Source organism: Thermobia domestica, chromosome 3 (genome assembly GCF_964235325.1).
Source record: "Thermobia domestica chromosome 3, izTheDome1.hap1.1, whole genome shotgun sequence".
Taxonomy (NCBI): Eukaryota; Metazoa; Arthropoda; class Insecta; order Zygentoma; family Lepismatidae; genus Thermobia; species Thermobia domestica.
The window spans coordinates 42,027,609-42,052,450 of NC_137456.1; the positions used below are offsets into that span (position 1 = coordinate 42,027,609).

General features: G+C 33.6%; 1 protein-coding gene across 1 annotated transcript in view; it reads right to left on the reverse strand.

Annotated features, from left to right (window-relative positions):
* Positions 1 to 4,454: 4,454 nt before the first annotated feature.
* The window catches only part of LOC145681757 (uncharacterized), a 495,093-nt gene continuing 474,705 nt past the window's right edge, over positions 4,455 to 24,842 (reverse strand). The window contains exons 5-6 of the mRNA XM_081753370.1: positions 12,034 to 12,151; positions 4,455 to 4,920 (exon numbers count right to left, since the gene is read on the reverse strand). Of these exons, the coding sequence (XP_081609496.1) occupies positions 12,097 to 12,151 (55 nt within the window). The 3' untranslated portion in view covers positions 4,455 to 4,920; positions 12,034 to 12,096. The remainder of the gene's footprint in view (positions 4,921 to 12,033; positions 12,152 to 24,842) is intronic.

Below are 24,842 nucleotides of genomic sequence, written 5' to 3' on the forward strand. Positions count from 1 at the left end.
GTTCTTCTTAGAGTCTATTTGATCGGACCGGTTTCACGATCATCATTTGTTGTCCATAGGATTAGCATGGAGCAAGATGGAATTTGGAATGCTCCGTTACAATAATATTCATTTTCAACTTGATCCCCACCCCCACTCACAGTTTCCTCTACACAAAGCTCCTCATAAGAAAGAGTAACTATACGCTTGCTGTAGCTTTATATTTTTAACGCTGATTCTTCTTTTTCTCGTTTCTCATTGTTTCATCCTTCCTTAATTTTTTACATTTCTGGTTCCGAAGGGGAAGGGGGTCCGGACCCCCTGGACCCACCTCTTGGGTACGTGCCTGCTGGAACTCTACCTTGACCTCTGGCGGCAGGTCCTGTGTAGTCATGTCGGTGAAAGAGATAGCCTGTGATGCGTATCGTGATATTAGGTGTTAGTGTAGTTTCATTGAGAACAAAAATATTTTTTACCTCGAGTAAGAGATATTCTAAGAGAAGTTTGTGCTGCTGGAAAGATAGGACATTAATAAAAAATAAGAAAAGTTTGTGCTGCTGGAAAGATCAGATATTAATAAATAATAAGTTTGTCTTGCTGGAAAGATTCGATACTAATAAATAATAAGAGAAGTTTGTGCTGCTGGAATGATCGGATATTAATAAATAATAAGAGAAGTTTATGCTGCTGAAAAGATCGGACATTAATAAATAATAAATTCATAAATAGGATCAGAAATGAAACGAATTTAAACGATGGTTTCAAGAGGTGCAATTTAAGAATGAATATAATGTATTGAATATGTACTATGCATATTGATGTTAAAGAAAGATTTTGCAATGGCAGTATTAATGCAAAGTATATGGAAGGGTCAAAATGGTAGCACGTTCCGGAGCACTATAGTAAATTAACGAAGAAAATATTCGATACTGAACGGATGCAGAGTAGATTGAGCTAGAGGTGTAGGTTTATCGGAACTTCTAATGGGTGCAGTAAACTCCGGGCTAGTAGGTTCTGCCTTGGCTTTGCTTTGCAGCGGTAGCGTGCATCTTTCCACATGTAGAGCATTTTGGAGGTTGTTGTTGACTTTGATACAATTTAGATTCATGTTGGTTCTCACAATATCCGCATAACGGTTCATTAGATAAGCTGTTAGTGAAGTGATATTTATAGGATTGACATCTCTCGTACCTAAGAGGTACTGACCCAGGATTTTTAGAAGGCTGAACCCTATGGATTGTCTTATTACTAGGTGCATCATACGCCAGAAGGTTATAAATAGCCTGTTGGTTTTGAGATAAAACGCGAAGCACATGTGTTGGTCCGTCGTTGTTTTTTATGCGTATGCATTTTTCAATGTTAATGCCCTCTTGAATCAGCTCTTTGCACACTTTGTCGTCCGTGATATCTGAGAGAACACCACAAATAACGGCAGATAACTTTGGCGACTTCTTAGGAGGTAATGGTTGTTTCGGACTAGAATCAGACATTTGCTTGTTAATGTTGCGTTTTTTTAAAAAGATTTCGTAAGATGCTTTATTACGTAAATAAGTTCCAAAATTAGGAGATTTATTTTATTTTATAATGTATCCATTTCTAGTCTGGACTATTTGCTCAACATTAGCAGGTGGAACATATTTAAGGATCTGTAGAAAGATCATCTATGGATGAGTATATTTCGTGTCAAAATTAGTGAGGAGAAAATTGTGAACGGGATCTGTAGTTATGTTATAAATTGCAGATGATGATTCTGAACGTAGCGATCCAGTGTCCATGTTATTGTCCACAAGAATTGTTTGGATGTTAGAAGATTGAAGTTCACTGCGAAATCTCTTTGCAGACTGATTTCAACTAGTGGATAGATGTCTCTCTTTAGAGGTACTCGCTACTGGTTAACTTCCCCAGGAAAAGTGTCGAGTGTGACTTGTAGTTCCAGTGGGTGAAGTTTGGGCACGTGGACTGCTTGTATTTGTAGGAAGTGAAGCTGGTAATCCTATGTGTCAACCGCGAACCGATTGTCCGATAGTATTGTCAGAGTAAGCCATCGCAATGGAGTGTCCTAGGGCTGAAGCCAAAAAGAATGTGAAAATGAATGAAAAGATCATGAGGTTCAAAATTCAAGTTGCCCTTCGAAAGTGAAAACTTCCGTTAACCCTCTAAGCGTACGCGTGCTCTGCACACAAATTCGTATTACAACGCTTGGTCCTAGCTAACACATTAACTGATACAAAAGAGGTTAGGGTCCTTGATTCAGTATGACGTTGTGTATGGTGCAAGTAGTTCCGCTATTTATACACTATTGCTTAGCCTTTATATAAAATTCCAACACAGTGCTGACACTTACTGGTTATTCTTCAAATTATGTCTATCATAAGAAAACAATAGGGGCTACTTCTAAGTTTCAGATTTTTTTTAGATTTCTTTTGACTCTTACGCTATCAGTGCAAGACATACCGAATTGGCCGAAATATAAGTCGCTTTCGTGTGTAAGCCACAACCACAAAAATTTTTGGAAAAGTTAAAAAAATATATGGTATCCGAATATAAACCGACAGAAGAAAAATGTTACCAGTAGTAATTTAGATTTAAATTAAGGAATATATACTTAACTACTACTCCTTCTCTGCATTATCCTTGATATTGAGGACAGACCAGTAGATGCACTTAAGTAGAAATGAATACCAATACAAATTTCGAGAACAACAAATACTATCTCAATGATGAACTCAATGAGTACATTATACCGATAGTTTCAGCAATGCTTTTGTTAGATAACATTACGACATCTGCATTGCAATTGTTTCCTTATTTCAAAATAAAAGTTTAGCATATTGTTAACTGTATATAATGATACGAAATACTTTGTTTTATAACTAACTAACTCTATGTCCTATGAAACTAAGAGGTTCAATACCGCGTTCACAAGAGCTCTCCATTGACTTCTATCCTCAGCCAACTGTATCCAGCTTCTACTTTGTATTCCTATTTCTGCGAGATCCATCTTAATATTGGCGTCTTCTTAGTAGTCGTTTTCCGATTGGACTTACAGTTAAAACTTTGAAAGTGTTTCTACTTTCTTCCATTCTGGCAACATGACCTATCTACACGCACGTAGCTAAGGGGTGGTTCCGGGGGGTCCAGACCTCCTCCTTCGAAACCAGAAATAAAAAAAAATAAGAAAGGACCAATCAAAAAGAATTTCTAGAAAATTTCTTGAAATATATAGAAAAGTTACGGAATTCTCAGAATTTCTGCTACTAGTCAGAGAATTTTCAAGCTTTCGAAAACATGGTACTGTTCTGTAATAGTATGAAGATTTTTTATCATAATTTTTCGTCATCACGTCTCTGCAGTATCAAACATGTTATTTGAGAAACAGTTTTCTATTATTCCTTTAACTTGTCATTTGGAACAGATAGTAATTGACTGAATAATAAAAACAAAATGTTATGTAGAAAGAAGGTTCTGTTAATATTTGATACAACAGAGAAAGGAATGTAAATATTGTAAAATATTTTACAAGACATTGTTGGATATGGACTTTTTATAATGGGGAATGTATGCTTTTTATAATAGTTGAGGTCATAATGAAAGGAAAATTGTTATATTTGAATGAACAGAGGAAGGAATGTAGATATTGTAAAACCTTTTTCTTTACTTTTTATGTTCTTTTACTCGAGATTTCTTCATAGTTTTTTATTAAAATACTTACTAACATATCCTCATTTTAGTGTCCTAATAAACTAATATATGGTGCCAGTAAAATAGTTTATATTGATCGAATCCCTGGTGTGATAACCATAGTATTTCATGTCAGTCGTCCCCACCCTGCAATTACGAAATCCTGGGTAAATAAACCAATATATGTTGCCAGTAAAATAATTTAGAATGATCAAGACCCTGATGTGATAACTACAGTATTTTATGACACGGACACCCCTATTACGAAGTCCTGGCTACGTGCCTGCTACCTACCTGAGCCTCCTAGATTTGATAACCATAACAATGCTTGCTAAACGGTATAATTTATGTAGTTCCTCGTTATCAAGTTTCTGCTATTCCCCATTCCCATTACTCTTGGGCCCGAATATTTGTCTCTGGCTCTTGTTCTCCAATACTTTCACTCTCTGTTCTTCCCTCAGAGTAAGCGACCATATTTCGCAACCATACGGAACAAAAGACATTATTATTGTTTTACAAAGTCGCGAATATAAGATGCATTCATTTCTTCTTTTACAGTTGAAATTTGGACAAAATGTGCGACTTATACTGAGGCTAATACGGTAAAGGCGGATTTTCATGCAAGCGTCCGTTGTGTTCCTTGCTTGTGATGTGGCTGAATAGCCAATTGAGAAAGTTGTTCAATTACGGTTCTACGAGTAACACAAGTTTCTGTTGGCTATATATAGAAATCGCAAGCAAGGGACGCTTGCATGGAAATCCACCCTAAAAGAATAAAACACAGAATATAATAATTTTTCTCAAATACATGTAATCATTATTAATTTAATAATTTTTCTTACAAGTGCTGTGTGCTAACAGACATGGCAGTGTATAACTTCATTTTTGTTGGTCATATGATATGCAATACCACATGACCTATATGACTATTCATTTACACGTCTTTTTTGTTTGTCTTATCTTCTGGGATTGGGTAGAATAGGAATAATTTTTTTCTGGGAAGATTAAAGGAAAAAACAGGGTTGTTTATGTAACTCTCTTCTTCATGTTTTTTAAATCTGTCTATTTGGCAGTTCTTTCACTAAACTGAGCACATCACAAAAACTAAATCCTTGCACTCAACAATTCTTCTTTGCACTTCATTCATTCTGAATTCTCACTGTTTATATTTTCTTCGTGGTTACTCATTGTTTCCGGGTTAATTATGAGGTATCCGTGTGCTTGCAATAGTCAACACTGTCCACTGTGTAGAATCACTGTCTGTTGTTAAAAATAAAATACATTTCTTATACAATAAATCAAAACATATTTTTTTAAAAAAATGTTATTAAAACAATGTTTACAAGCATTAGTTCTAAAATCTGAATGATGTACAGATCCAAAAGAGTACAAAAAACGAGGAATGTCGCAAAAATACTGTTAAAAACAAATTAAATCATACGAAGGCTCACGTATCTTCGTTTCTACTATAGCGAAACAATGTCAGTTTTATTTCACAAAAGTACTGCTTACGATTTCACTTTTCCACAGTTGTTTCCGAAACCTATCACCAGATAACAGGTATTTCTCTGTTATAACAGTTTGTAACTTTCCTCGTTTTTCTCCTACATTGTCAAATAACATTCTCGAATGACATATTCAAGAAAACAAGTATTTCATATCTTCACTTTGAAATAATTCTGAATAGATAAATGTAAAATTATACGCGAATTGTTAAAGAAATTAATAACAATTTCCACGTTTAATTAAAGCTAGTATAATACATATTACTTTCAGCCAAAGGTGAAATATCCAGTGCATATTTCCGAAACCTACCACCAAATATCAGGTATTTCTCTGTTATAACAGTTTGTAACTTTCCTCGTTTTTCTCCTACAGTCTCAAATAACATTCTCGAATGACATATTCAAGAAAACAAGTATTTCATATCTTCACTTTGAAATAATTCTGAATAGATAAATGTAAAATTATACGCGAATTGTTAAAGAAATTAACAACAATTTCCACGTTTAATTAAAGCTAGTATAATACATATTACTTTCAGCCAAAGGTGAAATATCCAGTGCATTTTTCCGAAACCTACCACCAAATATCAGGTATTTCTCTGTTATAACAGTTTGTAATTTTCCTCGTTTTTCTCCTACAGTCTCAAATAACATTCTCAATAGACATATTCAAGAAAACACGTATTTTATATCTTCACTTTGAAATAATTCTGAATAGATAAATGTAACATTATAAGCGAATTGTTAAAGGAATTAATAACAATTTCCACGTTTAATTAAAGCTAGTATAATACATATTACTTTCAGCCAAAGGTGAAATATCCAGTGCATTTTTCCGAAACCTACCACCAAATATCAGGTATTTCTCTGTTATAACAGTTTGTAACTTTCCTCGTTTTTCTCCTACAGTCTCAAATAACATTCTCGAATGACATATTCAAGAAAACACGTATTTTATATCTTCACTTTGAAATAATTCTGAATAGAGAAATGTAACATTATAAGCGAATTGTTAAAAGAATTAATAACAATTTCCACGTTTAATTAAAGCTGGTATAATACATATTACTTTCAGCTAAATGTGAAATATCCAGTGCATATTTCCGAAACCTACCACCAAATATCAGGTATTTCTCTGTTATAACAGTTTGTAACTTTCCTCGTTTTTCTCCTACAGTGTCAAATAACATTCTCGAATGACATATTCAAGAAAACAAGTATTTCATATCTTCACTTTGAAATAATTCTGAATAGAGAAATGTGATATTATAAGCCAATTGTTAAAGCATTAAATAACAATTTTCGCGTTTATTAAAAACTACGGCGTAGTTTCAGCCAGAGGTGGAAACTCCAGTGCACGTGAATATTTGGCACGTGATTATTTTCTACCATATGAAACACACAAGCGCGGGGCACAGTAACAGCAAAAGTACAGATTAAAAGCTCTTTACTGGTGCGATTAGAACTTTTGTTTGTTTGTTTGTTTATTTTTTATTTTATTTTATTTTTTTATTTTTTTGAAGTTTAGGATTCCTTTACAGCATCAAGGCTACATAAACCTTCAGTTTAACGTGGAACCCGAATCACCATAATACTTTCAGAACTACCAAAATATTTTTCTATTTAATTTTGTTCAATTTCCTTCTTTTCTATAATATTACTGACGTTTTCTTTATCACAATCAATGTTGCTTTCAAACATGTTTTTTTTTTTGGGGGGGGGGGGGACAGTGCGTCCCTGGAGTTCTGAGATTCCCTCCCGGAGGAGATAAGTTTAATACGAAGCAGAATAGTACCAGCAGTGGGAGATAAATAGCTTCCGAATACAATGAATAAATAAATAAGCATTTTAATGTTGCTAATTCACAAGTGGTACTTTACAAGTAATACATTGTGTCTGTAACTGCCAACCTACAACAGATACTGAGTGACAATTGAACGTCTTGTAGCAGGTAATTCAGAAAGACAAGTAACTGTAGGATTTGCTAATACGTAGTTTTAGAGTGTCCACGCCTGGAACAAGTTTTCTGAAAGAAACACTGTTCACATTTATTCACTTTAGGTTGATTACTAACTGCATTCTCAGACTCTCACAAAGTTTCATAAATAGCATATATACATCTGTAGGGTGCGCAGAATTTAATCAAGTAAGGGAGTTCCCAATATGAAATCCTATCAGGATTTCTGTATTTGTATCTAACAATGGAAGGTGTTATTCTTTCATAATATTTTGTTGAAGAGGGAAGGGCTGAAACCTGCAAACCCTACTTTGCATCCGCTACTGGTCCAAGTAATGCCATTACTTTTCATTTAATAATCTCCCGTTTGTTCTCTAGCTTTATTCTGTTTATACATTTGTATAGGGCCTATATGTACATTGTTTTAACTGCAGTTTCATTCCCATCTGAAGATGGGCGGGTCACAGAAGATAACACCTTCTCTGGAATCATAAGCATTAATTTACCTTTAGCTCTATTTGAAGATGGATATCAGATGGATTTTATTTATTTATTGTATTTGTATTAACGCATACATAAGAAGATTTTAGCATGCATGTAATGTGACCGATGAAGTGAAGAGCAGGTAGCGGAATACAAGGACGTGAAATGTTAGGTGCGACGAGGATGTTAATTATCTTCTCTGGGGCTACTCAGAGCCAGTGTTTCTTCCAGACCTGTTTTTTTTTTTGGAGGGCACTGCCCCCCGGAGCTCTGAGAGTACCCCCCGAAGCGGACCAAAATAATACGTCTATGATATAATAATAAATTGAATAATAATAGCAGTGCCCCCCGGAATAATAGGGGTGCCCCCGGAACATTTTTTCTCAAAGAACGACTGCTCAGAGCGGTTTAGATACTTAGCGCCCTGTTAGTTAACGACAAAGGGGACGTTGATGAGGTTACATGTAATAAATGAGGGGTATATTTACATACAGCATTATACCTTTTATCCGAAAGGACTAAATAACTTTCTGCTTAAAACATAAGATAAAATTAACCCTTTCACAGAGGAAGTCGACTTTTGTCTACAGAACCAAATTTCCTTAACATGCGAATGTCGACTATAGTCGACGTGTTAAAATTTGTTTGTCCGTATCTTGGCTTTGTCGAGAGTAGTCGCCAAAGTTGTACCGTTCATTTTTGTTTGTGTTCTATTGTTTTCGATAAACAATAGAAATCACACAGAAAACCTTTGGCGACTACAATCGACAAACCCAAGATACAGACAAATTTTAACACGTCGACTATAATCGACATTCGCAGGTTAGGGAAATATTTTTCCGTCGCCTTCCACAGTGAAAGGGTTAAGATAAATTTTAAAAGCAAATGTCTATTGCAGTACATATTTAATTGTGACAGTCTAGAGGAATAAATAAACGCAAATCTTTCCTACTCTGCAAATGCTAAATCAGTGTTTGGATTTCTTTTTAAGAAATTATGGTTGGTCATTGCTTAACGTGTTCACAAATCCCCTAAAGTGTTTTATCACTGAACAAAATGTACAGAATGCCTCGAAACTATGGTTAATAGGAACTTTCCAAGCATGTTCAAAATGTACCTGGATTTCTTATGTGTTCAATGAATACATGAACAGAAACAACTAGTAAACATGTAAATAGTAATGTGTAAAATATCCTAACACTGTTTAATAGTCGATGTGCCCGTATCATATACTCATTCCATATATAAGAAATTCAGGTACATTTAGAACACTCAGAAACTTCTATTAAGCACTGTTAGGACATTTTTGTTTATTAACAGAACACTTCAAGGCCTTTCTGGACATGTTAAACCGGTCAATTTTTTTTAAAAATGTGCAAATCATGATCAAATATTGATTTATTTTTTGCACCGTACTAATAAAGAATAATGACACCTTATGTCATAAGATAATGCTTTACTCTTTCCGACACATTAATAATGGACATTTAAGCTCCAAACAATACGCAAACCTTAGTAATAATTAGTTGTAACATAGACGTGTGTACAGAAGTACGGGTAATAGTATGATATTTTAGTAAGACCTTTTGGTAATAGTATAAGAAGGAGCTATGAAGAATATGAATTTCAGTGGCGTTCACAAGGAGGTTGCAAGATTTGAGCAACTCTTAAGCAAGATAGCGAGGGGTATATATACTGATCACCAGTTGAAATAGACAGAAAGACAGTTGCAGAAACCGCCCCACAAGGCTCCACATTGCATGTGAATGAAACGCATCACGCGTGTACTGCTGCCGTGTGCTTCCTCTCTTAGTATCCGTGCCAGTGCAATATGTGATGTGCAAGACGAAGGATCTGTGTGCATTTGATTGTGGACAAATTATAGGGGATAGAAGACTGGGTGGCTCAATTTCAGAAGTTTCTGCGGCACGAAGACTTTCAAAGGCACTGTGTCAACAGTGTGTCGTGAGTACCTGACTTCCGGTAAAACCGCACCCGCACAGGCAAATTACTGCGGTCAGGAGGGTATAGATAATAGGGGTAGGCGCCGACTGGCCCTCATCGTAACAGCCGATAGATAGGCCACACTGCATCAAATCGCGGAGAGGTTGAATGCAAGACAACAACATCGTGCTGGCAGCCACACAATCACAACCACCTAATCGCCTTGACATACAAAAGCCATCGGCCCACGTGAGTACTCTTTCTAACTGCACAATACAGAAACGGTTTAACGTGGACAAAGGATACCGCCACTGAACGGTGGAAATGTGGAGAAAGGTTACCTGGACAGATGAGTCATGTTTCACATTTTCACATACCGATGGAAGGGCACAGGTGCGTCGCCAGCCGCACTTGGCAATGGATCCATCGTCCCAGCAGGGAACTATATAGGTCGGGGGTGGTGGTATTCTCATTTCGATCATGTTTACGTGAGCTGAAATGGGTCTTCTAACACATGTAACACGGTCCCTCACAGATGAACGCTACTACGATCTTCTGGATTACTACGTAATATCGATTGCTCGGCTTCAACATTCGGATGGTGACCGCATCTTTCAGCAGAACAATGCGCCGGCCCACCGTTCAAGGATGGCAGCAGACTAGGTTTGAGTGAGCACTCTTCTGATCTGACAACACTTTCCTGGCCATCACGGTCAGCGGTCCTCAATTCCATCAATCACATTTGGGACGCCATGGAACCACAAATTCGGGCTGTGGACCCTCTTCTAACCAACGTGTGGACTTTGTGGAAGACTTTGCACCAGATATGGATTGAGATGTCACAACAAAACTTCAGGCACCTCGTGGAATCCATACCCGGCGATAGCCACTGTTATCAGAGCAAAAGGTGGTGCTACACGATATTAGGTAGGTGTTTCTAATTCAATTGGTAATCAGTCTATATATTCAAACATCACGCTTGTCCTAAAAGGAAATTAAATTAAGTATGTGAACTCCCTAACCAAAATTAATATTGTACCCATTGATGAACTCAAAATAAATGTTAATGAGAAGAAAGCAATGATAATTGAAGCAAAACGATTGATATTGTCCATAGAAGATGAGGAAAGAAAGTGTAATAGTTGACTATTCTTTAGTTACTTACATGACATTACAAGTGAAAATTTAAATTGTAAATGAATAAGAGAAATGGAGAGAAAACGACTTTAAGAGGAATCAAATTGGAATTTCGACTCGTTTGACGAAATAAGTTACAGTACAAAAGACTCATCAAAATTTCTGAAAAAAGTATTGCGTTGCGCGGAGCAGAAATGTTAACACTGAAGAAGAAAATTAAAATGAAATGAAATGTTTAATTTTTACGTCCCACGCTTATGCCGGTCTAAAGGACACGGCGATAATGAGAAATGAATTGAATGGTGGCATGAAGAAAGTGGGAGGAAACGGGTGAACCCCGAAAAATACCACGCACACAGTGTTTGTTTACCAAACACTAAGGAAGAGCAACCAATAATGAATGGAAATATTGAAAATGTGAGGATGAAAAACAATAGAGAATATGGATTTTATGTAAACAAATAGCAGTGAGGAAGTGTTACAAAAAATTAAAAAGAAAAGAATAATGTATGATATAAGCAGGGATAAAGAAACTAGTTAGCACACTAGTGCTTGAGAAGATAATAAATTTATTACGCATGTAATATAACTTGAAGTAGACGATTAACCCCTTGCGTATCAGCAACATCCATGTGGATGTCATGAAAACGTATCCCTTGTTAAGTGTCATATTAATCCTGGAGATGATGAAATCTGTTAGTGGATGCGAGGCCAGACTTTGTTCTACTATTTCTCCCTAGGTGACAGCACCTTACTGAAAGAAAAGACAAACTAATGTTTTGTCCCAGTAAATGGCAGGCCGAAGGGAACATTCAATTACAACCCACATGTGTTTGTTTTGACGATAAACAATGAATAACTTCGATATATATTTCGAGATCGGAAAAGGGAAACTTTGTCTTTGATCTCTGCTCAGTGTTTCCACCCAGAAGCTGCATAAAATCCGTTCAAAACATCAGAATTTCCCTTTTTCAGTCCAAATGTTTTACAAATGGTAATAATTGTTATTTATCAGTAATGTGGATGTTCTTCTCACGTGCGCACAATAACTATGCCCTATATAACGGTCTACACAGTTTCCTAACAGTAAATGAAACCGGTATTACATCACGCACATAGGAAAATGGCACCTGGAACTCAAGGGTTTAAATAAGATGGAATGAAAGATATTTCAGTAGCCAGATAGTATTATAAAGATTAAGAGACTATTGAAATACATGAAGGATTTATTTCAAATTATTTATTAATTATGATAACTAATAATTATTATTTATTATTATTATTATATATATAAAACTTTAGAGTGGCTTGTAAAACCAATGAAATATATATAAATACTTGACGTACCATTGCTTTGTTTTTAATTGGATCCCTTTACAAGGACGATGTCATCCTGCGGAGAACTTGCCACTATTTGAAATGAAAAAAATTAACTGAAGGCGAACGACGTTGTGTTATTTCCAAACTAAAAAGAAAATAAGAAATATAAAATTATAATTTCAAGTGTTCACGATAACTGTTTAATGTTTTAAACAATAATAATAATAATAATAATAAAATAATCATAATTTAAATAATATTGTGTTGTAGTGTTATTTTAGTAACAGCTAGCGAATATTTGTTGTAAAAATACAATTATCCCAACGATAGAGCTTTGTATTGTTCGAACAGCTATCGTAGGTCTGTAAAATTCAAACTTTCTCTCAGAATAAACGATGTATGTTGCATGAATTTAGAGGTGAGATTAGGTATGATCAGTAGTACTGTAAAGAGATTATAAATCTAGAGCTTCCTTCCCTTTCGAAAGGATAATAGAAGCAGTTTAAGAAGAAGAAAACTATATTTTGAGCGTTAGTGAAGGAAGAATAGCAAAACCGGTTGAGTTGATTTTAGTTTAGCGTCCATATCAGCAGCGAGGCTTTATGAGACGTGGACCTGCTGATTAACGTGGAATCCGAACTATATGAGCTCCCGCCGGGAATCGAACCCGGGTCTCCCACGCCAAAGACGCGTACGCTAACCGCTTTGCCACAAGGAAGCTAATAACAAAAACGGATTAAATAGACAAGAAGTACTGTGTAATATGGAACAAAAATTGAAATGCTATTTAAAAGGCCACAGAAATATTCATTATAGAAAACATTTGATAAAATTAGCTGAGTGAAACAGGAAAAAAGTAATAAAGGAATGTTTGGATAGTAATGAAGAAAATGAATATATTTGAAATAATGAAAATCAGGAAAAAAGATTGATTAAAACACTTAGTGAGAGGAAATTGTATTCAGAGGAGTGTAATGGAAGGTATGATTAAAAACAATTCAGCAATGAGGAAGTATCTAAAATAGTAAAAGAAATTAAATATATTTTGAGACAAAGAAAGTGAAAGAAACTGATGAGAACACTATATGAGAAGAAATTGTATTCTGAGGAAAATAATGGAAGGTACGATGAAAGAAAAATTAACCATTGAAGAAGAATCTGATATATAGTAAAATAAATTATATATGTTGGAAAGGGAGAGGAAAAAATAAGAACTAGAGAGGAAATTATAGAAGAAGAAATTGTGTATTCGAAGGCATGTGATGGAAAGTGCAATGGAAAACACTTTTACCAACGAAGAAGTATTTGAAATAGTCAAAAGAATTAAATATATTTGAGATAATGAAGAAAAGGAAGAGAGATGGCTGGAAACACTATATAAGAAGAAATTGTATTCTGATGCATATGATGGAAGGCACAGTGGAAGAAAAATTAACCAATGAAGTAATATCTGAAATAATAAAAAATAAATAAATATATTTGAGATAATGAGAAAAACAAAGAGAAATTGGTGAGAATAGGAACTCCCGCAGAATGTTTTCCAAGGTGGACAAAGGACCTACGCACAAGCAAAGTTTGAATGTACACACCTTAATATTTACGAATAATTCAGGTAAAATTATTATTATTGACGCACAAAATTGCAGAATTTTATTAACTACAGTAAAGATATTAAATATTGTAATGTGTAAGTAAACAAATCTGAAATGTTTTGACAAGCATTTCAAAGAACCGAATCCCTTTGAAATATCTAGAGGTGGCAATACCCTCGCTCTTGTCCTCTGCTACGGGATTCCTTAGTTGAGAACATTGTATAAGAAGACATAGTATTTTGAAGAATGTCTTCAAAGGTACAGTGGAAGAAAAATTAATCAATGACAATGTATCTGAAATTATAATAACTAGTAATGGGCCTTTCCGGTTGCAATGATGTGAACAGACTTTGGTACAGATGTTTGAAATTCATCTCAAATGTACAAGAGACTATGTAGATCCTATGTTTCAAAAGTAAAGTTTCCTAAAATGGATGGAACATAATCAAAAAGGCACGAAGCATGAATATTAAGATCAACAAAATAAAAAAAAAGTCTTTCACATATCTCAGAAATTATAATAAGGAGATGACTAATTAAAAGCTTATTGCTAAGACATAATGAAGAGCTTAAAAACAACGTAAAAAGCACGTTAGGTAAATATGGATAGAACATTGTCAAAAGTCAAGTTGTTTGATTAAAATCGACAATAATGAAGGAGTATATGCATTTTGTGCTAGTTACCCAGGGCGCCCCACGCGGAAGTTACGTGCTTGCAATATCTCACATCAGGATTTGGAATCTCCAGATTCGATTTAGGACACAACGTGACTTTTAACCTAATCACGTGACACAGCCTGCTCCTTATGACAAACTGGATGGAGACTTTATTGATTATTGTAATTAAATTATTTTAGGAACGTGACATACAAGCTCTTACACATCGCTGGCATAACGACCGGTTACGACTGAGTGGCTAAATGACTGTAAGTATCTGTAACTTGACTTATTCTACTACGCAATTGAGTTCCCTGTAGCTATAGTATTTTACATAAACAAAAAATAAAGACATTACGTTCGGAATGAATGTTTTACTTTTTAAAAATATTTTTTCAGGAATAAAGAGCAAATATGTTTTAAAATTAGTAAACTAATTTCCCACTAATTCTGTAAAATAAATATTTAAAAAAATTAAGTTTTTATGAAGTTGCCTTGCCGACATTTATTACCACAGCACACGAACTTAAATGATGGCTAAAAGGCTCGGTTTCATAAGTTAGAAATTATTTTTTTTAAGAAAACATTACAGAAAATATATGAATTATTTAGAAGTGAAGATATGAAATCATAAATGTTTATGCATTCATTTGTCATAGAAAAAGAACGTTCACAAAATATAATATAACTTAGATATTGAAATACTGATAATCAATAATTAATTTTTGATAGACAATAGCTTGAACACACGTTAATTATTCTTTCTTTGCATACGGTAGTTCATCAAAAACCTTAACATTACCAAAGACCAAACTAAAACCAGTAAATCGTGATACCAACATGGAAAGCAAGTTTTCCTCTAAATTACGTCTCGAAATTCTTCCAAAGTTGCTTAAAATCTCCCGATTTTAAACTGAAAATATCACCCCTAAGTTCTGTTTTTATAAGCAAGATCTAGGATCTATAAAAAATAATGAATGCGTTTGTGTATTGTAAGGAGGAATATTTTTTTTAAGTAGCTACTACACTCTTAGGAAAAAGTAGTCTAACCACATAACATGAAGGTATCTCGGGATTAAATAAGAATTTAATATCGAGAAAAGAGAGAGAAATTTCCTGAGAATATCTTGCTAAAAAAAAATTGTTTGTCCTAAATGTTCTCCTGAACCAAACATTTATCCCGAAATGTAGAGAAATTTCCCAAGTTGGTAGCACTTCCAGTAAACATTTAATATCAGATATATATAAAAATGACTTAAAACTTCTAATTCAATATCAATTTTTAATTATTGTAATATTAAATTTCTAAAATTATATTTAACTGTAATACATAATTTGTAACACATAACGTATAACAGATAACATACTTAAGCACTTTATTTTCTTTTGTGTGAGATTATTTCCATGATTAATTATTTAATTTCTTCTCAGAAGGTGAAAAATCCGATGAATGCATATTTCTAGTAATAAGATAAAGCATTTCTCATTTCCAGGAGAAGCGATTTAAAAAAAATAAAACTTAGCATCGATACCTTTAAAAACGTCAGTATATGCTGGTAAGGAAGTATAAAGTAACCTTTATGCAATTACCAAATACTATGTAGTGCAGGTAGTATATATGCTAGATGGGTCAAGAATCGTAAAGCAGTCGAATAAAGTGAAAAGTACGCAACACACAGGCCTCAAACGTCAATGCGTGTTTTAGGTGAGGGGGAAAATGTCACAGAACGTGCCGCGTTTCTAGCGGCCATCTTGAAATCTGTCATCATGAGTTCAAGTTCAAAAATTCAAACGGAAGGGCGTGTGTGACATATTATCGAGTACCAAAATTGGCTCAGGATATCATGCGGTTGTATTTTATCTTCCTCTAATAGTATTTCTTTTCAAGTTTGTAATCCTTTTTCCGTTAACTTCCGTTTCAGGTTCACTAATTGAAGATGTTCCTCACCAAAACTGAACGCATGAAGATTGTTCTGATGTCAGGTGAAGGAAGTGTGAGAGTCATCACAGATTATTTCAACCATCGCCATTCTGAAAGAAATCCTATTTCACCAAACACAGTCTATACCCTCTTATAAAAATTCAGGGATACAGGAGCTGTTAAAGACTAGCTGTGTATGAGTAGGCCTAAAACGGTTATAGACAAAGCAACAACAATAGTGGTGTTAGCGTTCTTCCACAAAAGCCCTCGCAGGACCACACATCGTGTATTTATGAAAAGTGGCGTTAGTCGTACCTCTATAAGGAGAATCTTCAAAATAAACATATAGTACTATTGCAAGTTGCAATTCTTGCAGAATCTAACTAAAGACCACCCTGATCTTCTACAAGACCCTATTCGTCGAGCAGAATTTTCAAAGCGCGCCAATTAACAAGTTCAAGAAACACCACGTTGCGCAAACCAGATACTTTTTTCTTTCAAAGGAACTTCATATTTACTTGAATGCCAAAAATTAAGCAAAACCATTTAATATTGGTTTGATGGAATCCATATTGGATAGTAATCGCAACAGGATGATAGATTCACATAAGATTATAGTATGATGTAGGATTTAAGGAAAGTGAATTTTAGAACCTTTCATCATTGAGGGGACTCTAACAGCAGATGTTTGTACGCAGTCACTGCAGAAGGATATTCTGCCATTACTGTTATCAGAGGATGATAGTTTTCCCACACTCTTTTAAGAAGATAGAGCCCCGTCTCATTATGGAAAGAATGTGAGGATCTGAATCAGCAATTTTCCAGAAAGTTGATTTGACCAGAGGAGTGTCGAGTGGCCACCACGATCTCCTGATCAACCGCCTTTAGATTTTTTATGTATGTGGTCACGTGAAGGCGTTAGTTTACTCAATCAAAAAATGGATATTGAGCATTTTAAGACCCGAATCCGTGAAACCTTGACTTGTATCTAACCTAATGTGCTGTCCAGAATGCATGCAGAGTGGGATTACATATTGTCATTGACCATTGAACATCACGGGCAGCAGGTAGAGCACACGTTGGAAAGATAAGTGATTTAAAAAAATCTCGAAAACTATTAAAAGCAGACAAAAAACGCAGAATAAATTCCTTAGAAAATTTTGGTTCTACATGATGTGTCGCACAATCTGCTTTCTATTTGAAATTTAGAAGTTGAATTCAAATTAACGGATTTCAAGATGTTGCTATGTTGCATGTTTCTTCAACATTACATTTATTAGTCCGCTTCCCTATTATTCTTCTGTTTACGCCACTGAGTGAGGCAAATGATATTTGATATTGAGATAGTATCGTCAGCGACTTGAAGATGTACTTGAATCAACCTAATTTCCCCAACGATTTGCGTTGCTAACCGCAATAGTGAAACGTTAAAAAGTTTAAACTTGAGTTTCAGTTGTCATTAGTGTTATTGTTATATCCCAACGTCCGCAGTAGGTAGAAAGTGCTTTTAATTGTCAAAGAAACAATATGTTGCTTGTCCCAGTAACAGTGTTGACGAAAGAAGTATTATAGAAATTTAAATCAAAGATTCTATTTGTAACTGTGACTTTATTCTAACACATTCCCATGTTTACCGATATCATTATGTTATACATTTATCTTTTGTAATACATAACGTAATAAATATTTACTTATTAGTTTAAGTAAAAAAAGACCCAAACTTCTGTTATCGAGCGTTAAGGAGGGAATATCCAATCATGGCACTATTCACGACTTCATTATACTTCTTAATGAAAGGCTATGTTAACAACACTAACTTGAAGCAATGTACAGTCCGCAGCAAAAAAACTGTAACATGAGCATGTAAATTTATTGTGAATCTACGCCTAACAACCCAGGAAACCAACATAATCAGGAAATTTAAGTGGCACAAATCACGTCAGGACAAACCTCGGCGTCTTCCCCTGCACATTTATTTGGGAACAAAAGACTTTGTCGTTTCGCGATAAACTTACATGCTCATGTTGCAGGTTTTTTTGCTGCGGACTGTACAAAAGAAATATATTTTCCGATTGCTAAGTTCTTCCGGAAACATTGTTGCTCTAACAAACAAACATATTGCTTTTATTTTTACACTTAAATGTACTTAATTTAAATTTCTTAAAAATTTTGCTAGCAAGCAATTGTGCTTGTTGGCTGAAATTCAATGCAAATACAACTCGTTATCGGCTTAACGTTCGGCTGCAGTAATTAATCCTAAAAATCCACATGGGTAGAATAAAGGTCTCAAACAACAAGACATTTCTTTTTTCGAAAGGCAGCTTGAAATTGTAATACGTATAAATTATCATAATACCTACTGTGTATCGTAAAGTATAGTGTTTAAAATTTTGCAAATAAATTACGACTGGCTAAAATTAAGGAAATTTTATTCAGTTTAACATCCCAGGATTAGGCTGAGACGTATAAGTAAGGCATGTAACGGGTGATGGAAAAATTGGTGAAATAAACATGTGGAAGGAAACAGGGGTATCCCAAGAAAACTCACACACATGATGTTTTCAACAACCTTACTTGGCCGGGAATCGAACCAACCACTCGACGTATCAAAGATCGGAGGTAAGTGTTCTACCAATGAGCCAGTGCCCTCATCACTGGCTAGAATATATATTCTATATAATTATGAAATTACAATAAACTGTAAATGCATAATAAATGGTTATTATAATTGTAAATGCATATTATAATTAGGCTGATTTTAATTTATATTATGTAACAATACTCTCCATATTGTAAGACAAAGAAATTGTATTCATGTTTTCAAAACTTATTATAAATACTTGTAAATATAAAATATGTATCCTAAAATATATGCAACACTGGTTACAAATAAAGTACTAAATGAGTAAAAGTAAAAAAAATAGGCTGATATTATACTTTAAGTATATTTTTAATTTAGTAATAATTTATTCTCATTCCACGAAGTTCATTTTTAAATTATATTTCTGTATTTTAATTTTTAGATTTTTTTTTTAAAACAGATATTTATAATAAATAGTGTTAGGATTTAGATGATTCTACATCTTTTTCTCCAATTAATAGATACATTGCTCATTATGGTATAATTCTGTTTCATTAATGACTGGGTAATTTAAAACACATTTTTCTTTTGTATTTTGTTGCATATTACACCAATGTCTATACATAAATGCATCTTTTTACATTTTGGTATATTTACGGGAATTTATAGTATTTTTTCATTATTGTTAGCTTTAAAACATTTAACAGGATTAAATATTTGTAAAAGAAACTTCATTTGTAAAAGAAAGAACACATTGAAGTTTTCCTACTTCGAATTTTGTGTAGTTAACAGTTCCAAATGTATGAATCATGCATTTCCCTTTACACATTCGCCTACACCCATGTGGATATATATTAGATCATTTGTTAGATTGGTTAACTGTTGAGGCCGACAGTTTTGTACAGCGTGTAGCTTTGGTATTACAAAATACATAAAGTTTAAGAAGTACATCTTCGAAACTCAATAGTATTGTATCTGAGTTTGGTGCTGGAAAAGCTTTTACCACAAATGGCTCTTTTTTTTTTACTGTGAAGTGTGTGATATGGCAGTTGTAACTGAAATAAAATGTACTGTGGAACAGCGTGTGCAGAGAGAGAAACACAAACGTGAACCTAAGAAATAATCATCATAGGTATTCTGTCATTATTGGCAGGTCATTTGCCGCGACTGAGAAACTTCCCTCTTGCCACCATACCCTCTAACAGGTCCTCCAAGATACAGTTTCTTCTTTGCCGATATCCCAACCAGTTTCTCTTCCTCTTCTCAGCAACATATAAAATTGTTTTTTTTTTCGCCCACTATTTCTAACAGTCTTTCGTTCGTTTTCCGCTCGACCCACATAATTTGCTCTATTCTTCTCCACACTTACATTTCGAGAGCATCTAGTCGTTATTTTTTATCACTTTTGCGTAATGTCCATGACCTGCCCCATACAGTACATTACTCCACATGTGTAAACGAAGACAATGATCTGGCTAACGTATTTTTGAGTAAAGCTGTCAATGTTAAAGTATGCGCATTTTGAAAAAAGAAAATATGCTAATATATCTTCCAGTGATTATTTGATATTAAAGAAGAACCATGTGAAAAGGTGTTTGAGAAAAGAATGATGAATGTTAGACATGAAGTGGAGGGAAAGAAAATACTTGTGTCTGTGGACAAAACATGTGATTTGCAAGGGACACAATATTGCAAATATTGTTATGGGGGTGCTGCAGCATGGGGCAATTTTACGACGGTGATAAGACGGTAGAAGTGCTTTTAAGGTACTATCACGTGTAAGTGCTTTTAATTCTGGACATCATGATCTCCCTCTACTACTCAGCTCAGTTTTAACCGGTCGGAGAACCAAAAAAACATCTATTTAATAACATAAAGTGCGTTATTTTCTCATGGTTCTCCAATTTCCGCACACGCACTCGTTTTCTCTATAATAAATAATCATTACTTATCGCCCAGTAGTCTCCTTTGGCCTTAGTAACATAAGTGTGACACATTAAGCTAAAAACATGTTTAAAAATTATTAACCAAATATTTTATTTACTTATTTGTTGTAACATATTAGCTTTCAGCAAATATAGTTACTATTGATAATTTTATTTTCATTACTTTTAGCTTGACATCACTTAGCCTAGCTTGGTTAAGTATTTTATTGCGTCTTTTTAGCTTTTAAAAATCAAAATAGTTATTAACTGAAAACCTTGATATAAATATTTTTCTAGAGTTATTTTGCAGGTATAAGCAAATTTGAAACTTTTTGTGTTGTAATTGATATTTTCGTTCCATTTGCACGTCAAGATGCACCCTCTTTCAGAAAATAAAAATAGGAGTATTTTTATTAAATACTTTGTTTTCAGTACTTGAACTTTGTTAGCTTTCAGAAACCGTAAACATTATCTGAAATCAGTGGCGTATTTACGATTTTGTTTCGGGAGGGGCTTTGCTAACTTTCGGGGGGGGCTTTGCCTGGAAACGTGAAAATTCTGCAAGATATTTCATTTACTTTACTATACTAAGTAAGATTTCGGGGGGGGCTTAAGCCCGGAAGCCACCCCCCTAAATACGCCACTGTCTGAAATACTTTGTTTTCATTACTTTTCTAATATAACAATATATCTGAGCTGTTAGGAATGCAGGACAAAATAATGTTCATTTCTTTTTTTTTTTAAATCAAAACTTCATAGCTAGTAGGAAACTCAGACATTATTGCTGAAAGGCGTTGTCATAGAGAGAGAGAGGGGGGAGAGAGAAAGATTTCTTTATTATAGTTTATTAAGATTTCAACGAAGTTAATAACTGATACAATATTTTATTTCCATTATTTTTCTATTATAGTTTAATAACTTTCAGGTACCTAATTAATTGTTTTTTTTAAATAAAGATATTTATTTTTTATCTTTTATGGTTTATTAGTTTAGGAAACTTAAAAATTATGAATGAAAATACATTGCTTTCATTACTTCATTCTATAGTTCCGAAAAAGTTATTTTTATATCTTTGTTCTTTGTTTCTATATTTTATTTGTTCTATTTTTAAAAAATCCCAAAATGAGTTTTGATTACCAAGATAGTATTGTACGTTTTAACGTTTATTATTTTTATGTTAGCCATTGGCAAACATTTTAAAGATTTTTTTATTAAGTTAATTTTTTCACAAAGTTTTCCCTAGTATTAACCTTTACAAAGGGCACAGGTTATTTTTCTAGTTTTCATGATTCATTAAATTACCAAACCTGACCACAGCAAACACTTATTATCATCCTTTACGATTTATACCATTGTCCTCATCAGACTGATTTTCTTTCATCACAATATCTCTGATAAAGGCAATCACAGATTGCCGAAACTTTAAAATAAATTAATAATAATAAGTATTTAATTTAGTGAGATTTTATTTGAATTTAAATAACACGTACAACCAGTGTTAGAATGTTCAATATCTTATAATTCATATAATATATGGCCTCATTCAGTGGTGGTTTGCATCAATGCAACGCAAAATTTGGGTTTTCGTATGGGAGAATCGAAATCACATACTGAATTTGGGGTATGAGATTAATAACCCAGATTTTGAGTTTTCATATCAACTATCCTTTGCATTTTTTCCGCACAATCATTACCACCAAAAGTTCTTAACTCATAGCTCGCGTTGCGTTGTAGTCCTCAAGTTTGCAAAGACTGCTACGGAATGAGTTTAATAGATTTTAAATAGATTTTAATCAGCTTGTTTTTAGTGGTTACATAAAGGTTACTTCATACGTTCAGGCTACTAAATTCTAAACTTTCACAGAGAGGACTAAAAGTTAATAGGGCTAGATATCCTTGGGTTATCTTCTATTTTCTTTACTCGTTTTCTTTGGATTTCATATCACAATTCTTAACCAAGAACTTCACTGACCAATTCACAAAATGTTCACATATATTTTGTATTCAAAAGGCATGGTTTTTCAGAAGAAAAACAAATAATTACTCTTAGTATAAAGTTGAAAAACAGCAGCATAATATGTTCACTCACTCATAAGTTATATCGGAAAAATCAAACGTTCATTCTCTTGCTCTGCACTCATTGTTTATACATGTTACATTTACAGCATCTCACTCCATTTTTCAATTTCATAACAAAACAATTTGTTCTTTCTAACTTCTACAAGATTTTCTTTCCTCGACATGTTTTTTGTGATAACATAGAACTTAAGTCAGAAAAAAATCACATACATTTTGTTTTGTTTATAAGGTAACTCAAGGTCATGAAGTTATGGCCAGTTAGTCACGTCTGGTTGTGAACATTTTTTTTCCATGTATCAAATAACCACTCTGAAGTACCAGAACTGACTACTTGATCATAAGTCCCCCGATTTCTTTCAGCTTCCTTATAAGTAAGAGTAACTCATTACATACATCCATACAAAGTTTTGGCTCATACTTTCTTCCAGAAACTCGCATACAATTCACACATTCTTAAACATTGGTCACCACATAACAAGAAATAAAAATTATTAATAATATTTTATATTTTTTTAATTACTACTCTAACTTAAAAATTGGCACTGGGAGTTTTTCCTTTAAATTTAATTCCAATAAAAATTATGTAAACCATACTTATGATATTTTTTTCTGTCTTGAAAAGACGTACAGTATACGATATATATAGTATGTATATTAATATATGTAATATTTATATATAATACTTGTCTGAAGGGCAAAATGGGGAATCTGTAATTGTGTATATACAAGAGAGATAGGTAAAAAATGCTATATTTTTTTCTTTTTTTTTGTTAAAATCTTTGTTTGTTGAGGTGTTTTTTTTTAATCTGAAGCATCTCTATATCCTGATATAGTACAATACATCCATAGAGATGGTTCGGCAGCACCGGAAGTACAGTATAAATAGATCTTCACATAGTTTTTTCTTTTGCATTAATTATTCAGACATGAACAAACAACTGGCAACAGTCGAAACAATGGAACAAACAATTCAAACAAAATAATATTGTTTCTCTTTTTTTTCTTGTTCATTTGGCAGTCGTACAGCTTTTGGTTAATTTGTTTCCTATGTTTTTGTTTGTATCCCACTCCATATCACTCTATAGTACTGGCATCTTTTTACAATAATACGCAACTTTTTTAAAAGTTAGTTGGCTTTTAATGTTTCTTTCTGTTTGTTTGTAACTACACTCTTTTATGTTAATTAGTTTGTTTCAAATCCGCACATACAGTCCTTTTGTCGTAAATACACACATTCTCCCACACATACACACACATCATTTTTCTATCCAAATTTTGTTTCATCTAATAATTCAATAAGCAATAAATAATATAGTCTTTAATAAACATTGTTTTTCTTTGTATATACATAGCAATTGTTTCCTGTAGACAACTAATTCAACTATGATAAAACAGCATAGGTATTTCTCTTATACTTCCCCTCCCCCTCGACGACTCCTTCCCCAAATATTTTGTTTTCCATAATTGTGTTACTCAATGCTTATAGAACACCCGTTATCTTTAAAAAGCAATTAAAGAAATACATTGTTCTGTACACATTAGTTTCTTAGCATTCCTTCATTTTCTTTATATGTATATATAATATATTACATTATATAATTAATTCTTTCTCTTATAATAAATTAACAACTGTCTGTGGAGCACATTTCTTACGTTTTTGTTAATTTGTTTTACTCATATCAACACGAACATAATATATATTTATATATGTATATATATAAATATATTCGTAAAAGAGAGTCTTGGCTTTAAGTAAACCCCGCGAAACACGCGCGGATAAGGCACCGGTAGATCCTGCAGACCACTGATGTCTATACTAAGTTTCTGCATTGTTTGTTTGATGTTCTTGTTTATGATGATATTTTGTTTATGTTCTTGTGCTAAATGGATCTGACATTATTGCTTATTAGAAGGTCAAGTGAGAAGGTTAGTTTTTTTGTTATATCTCTAAACATTTATATGTAATATATCATACTAATAAATTAATACGTAAGTTAAACCAAGGTTACTAGATCACATATTCACATATTTAATAGTAATGAAGGCATCTTAATAATTTTGAACATGGCAATAATGATAGT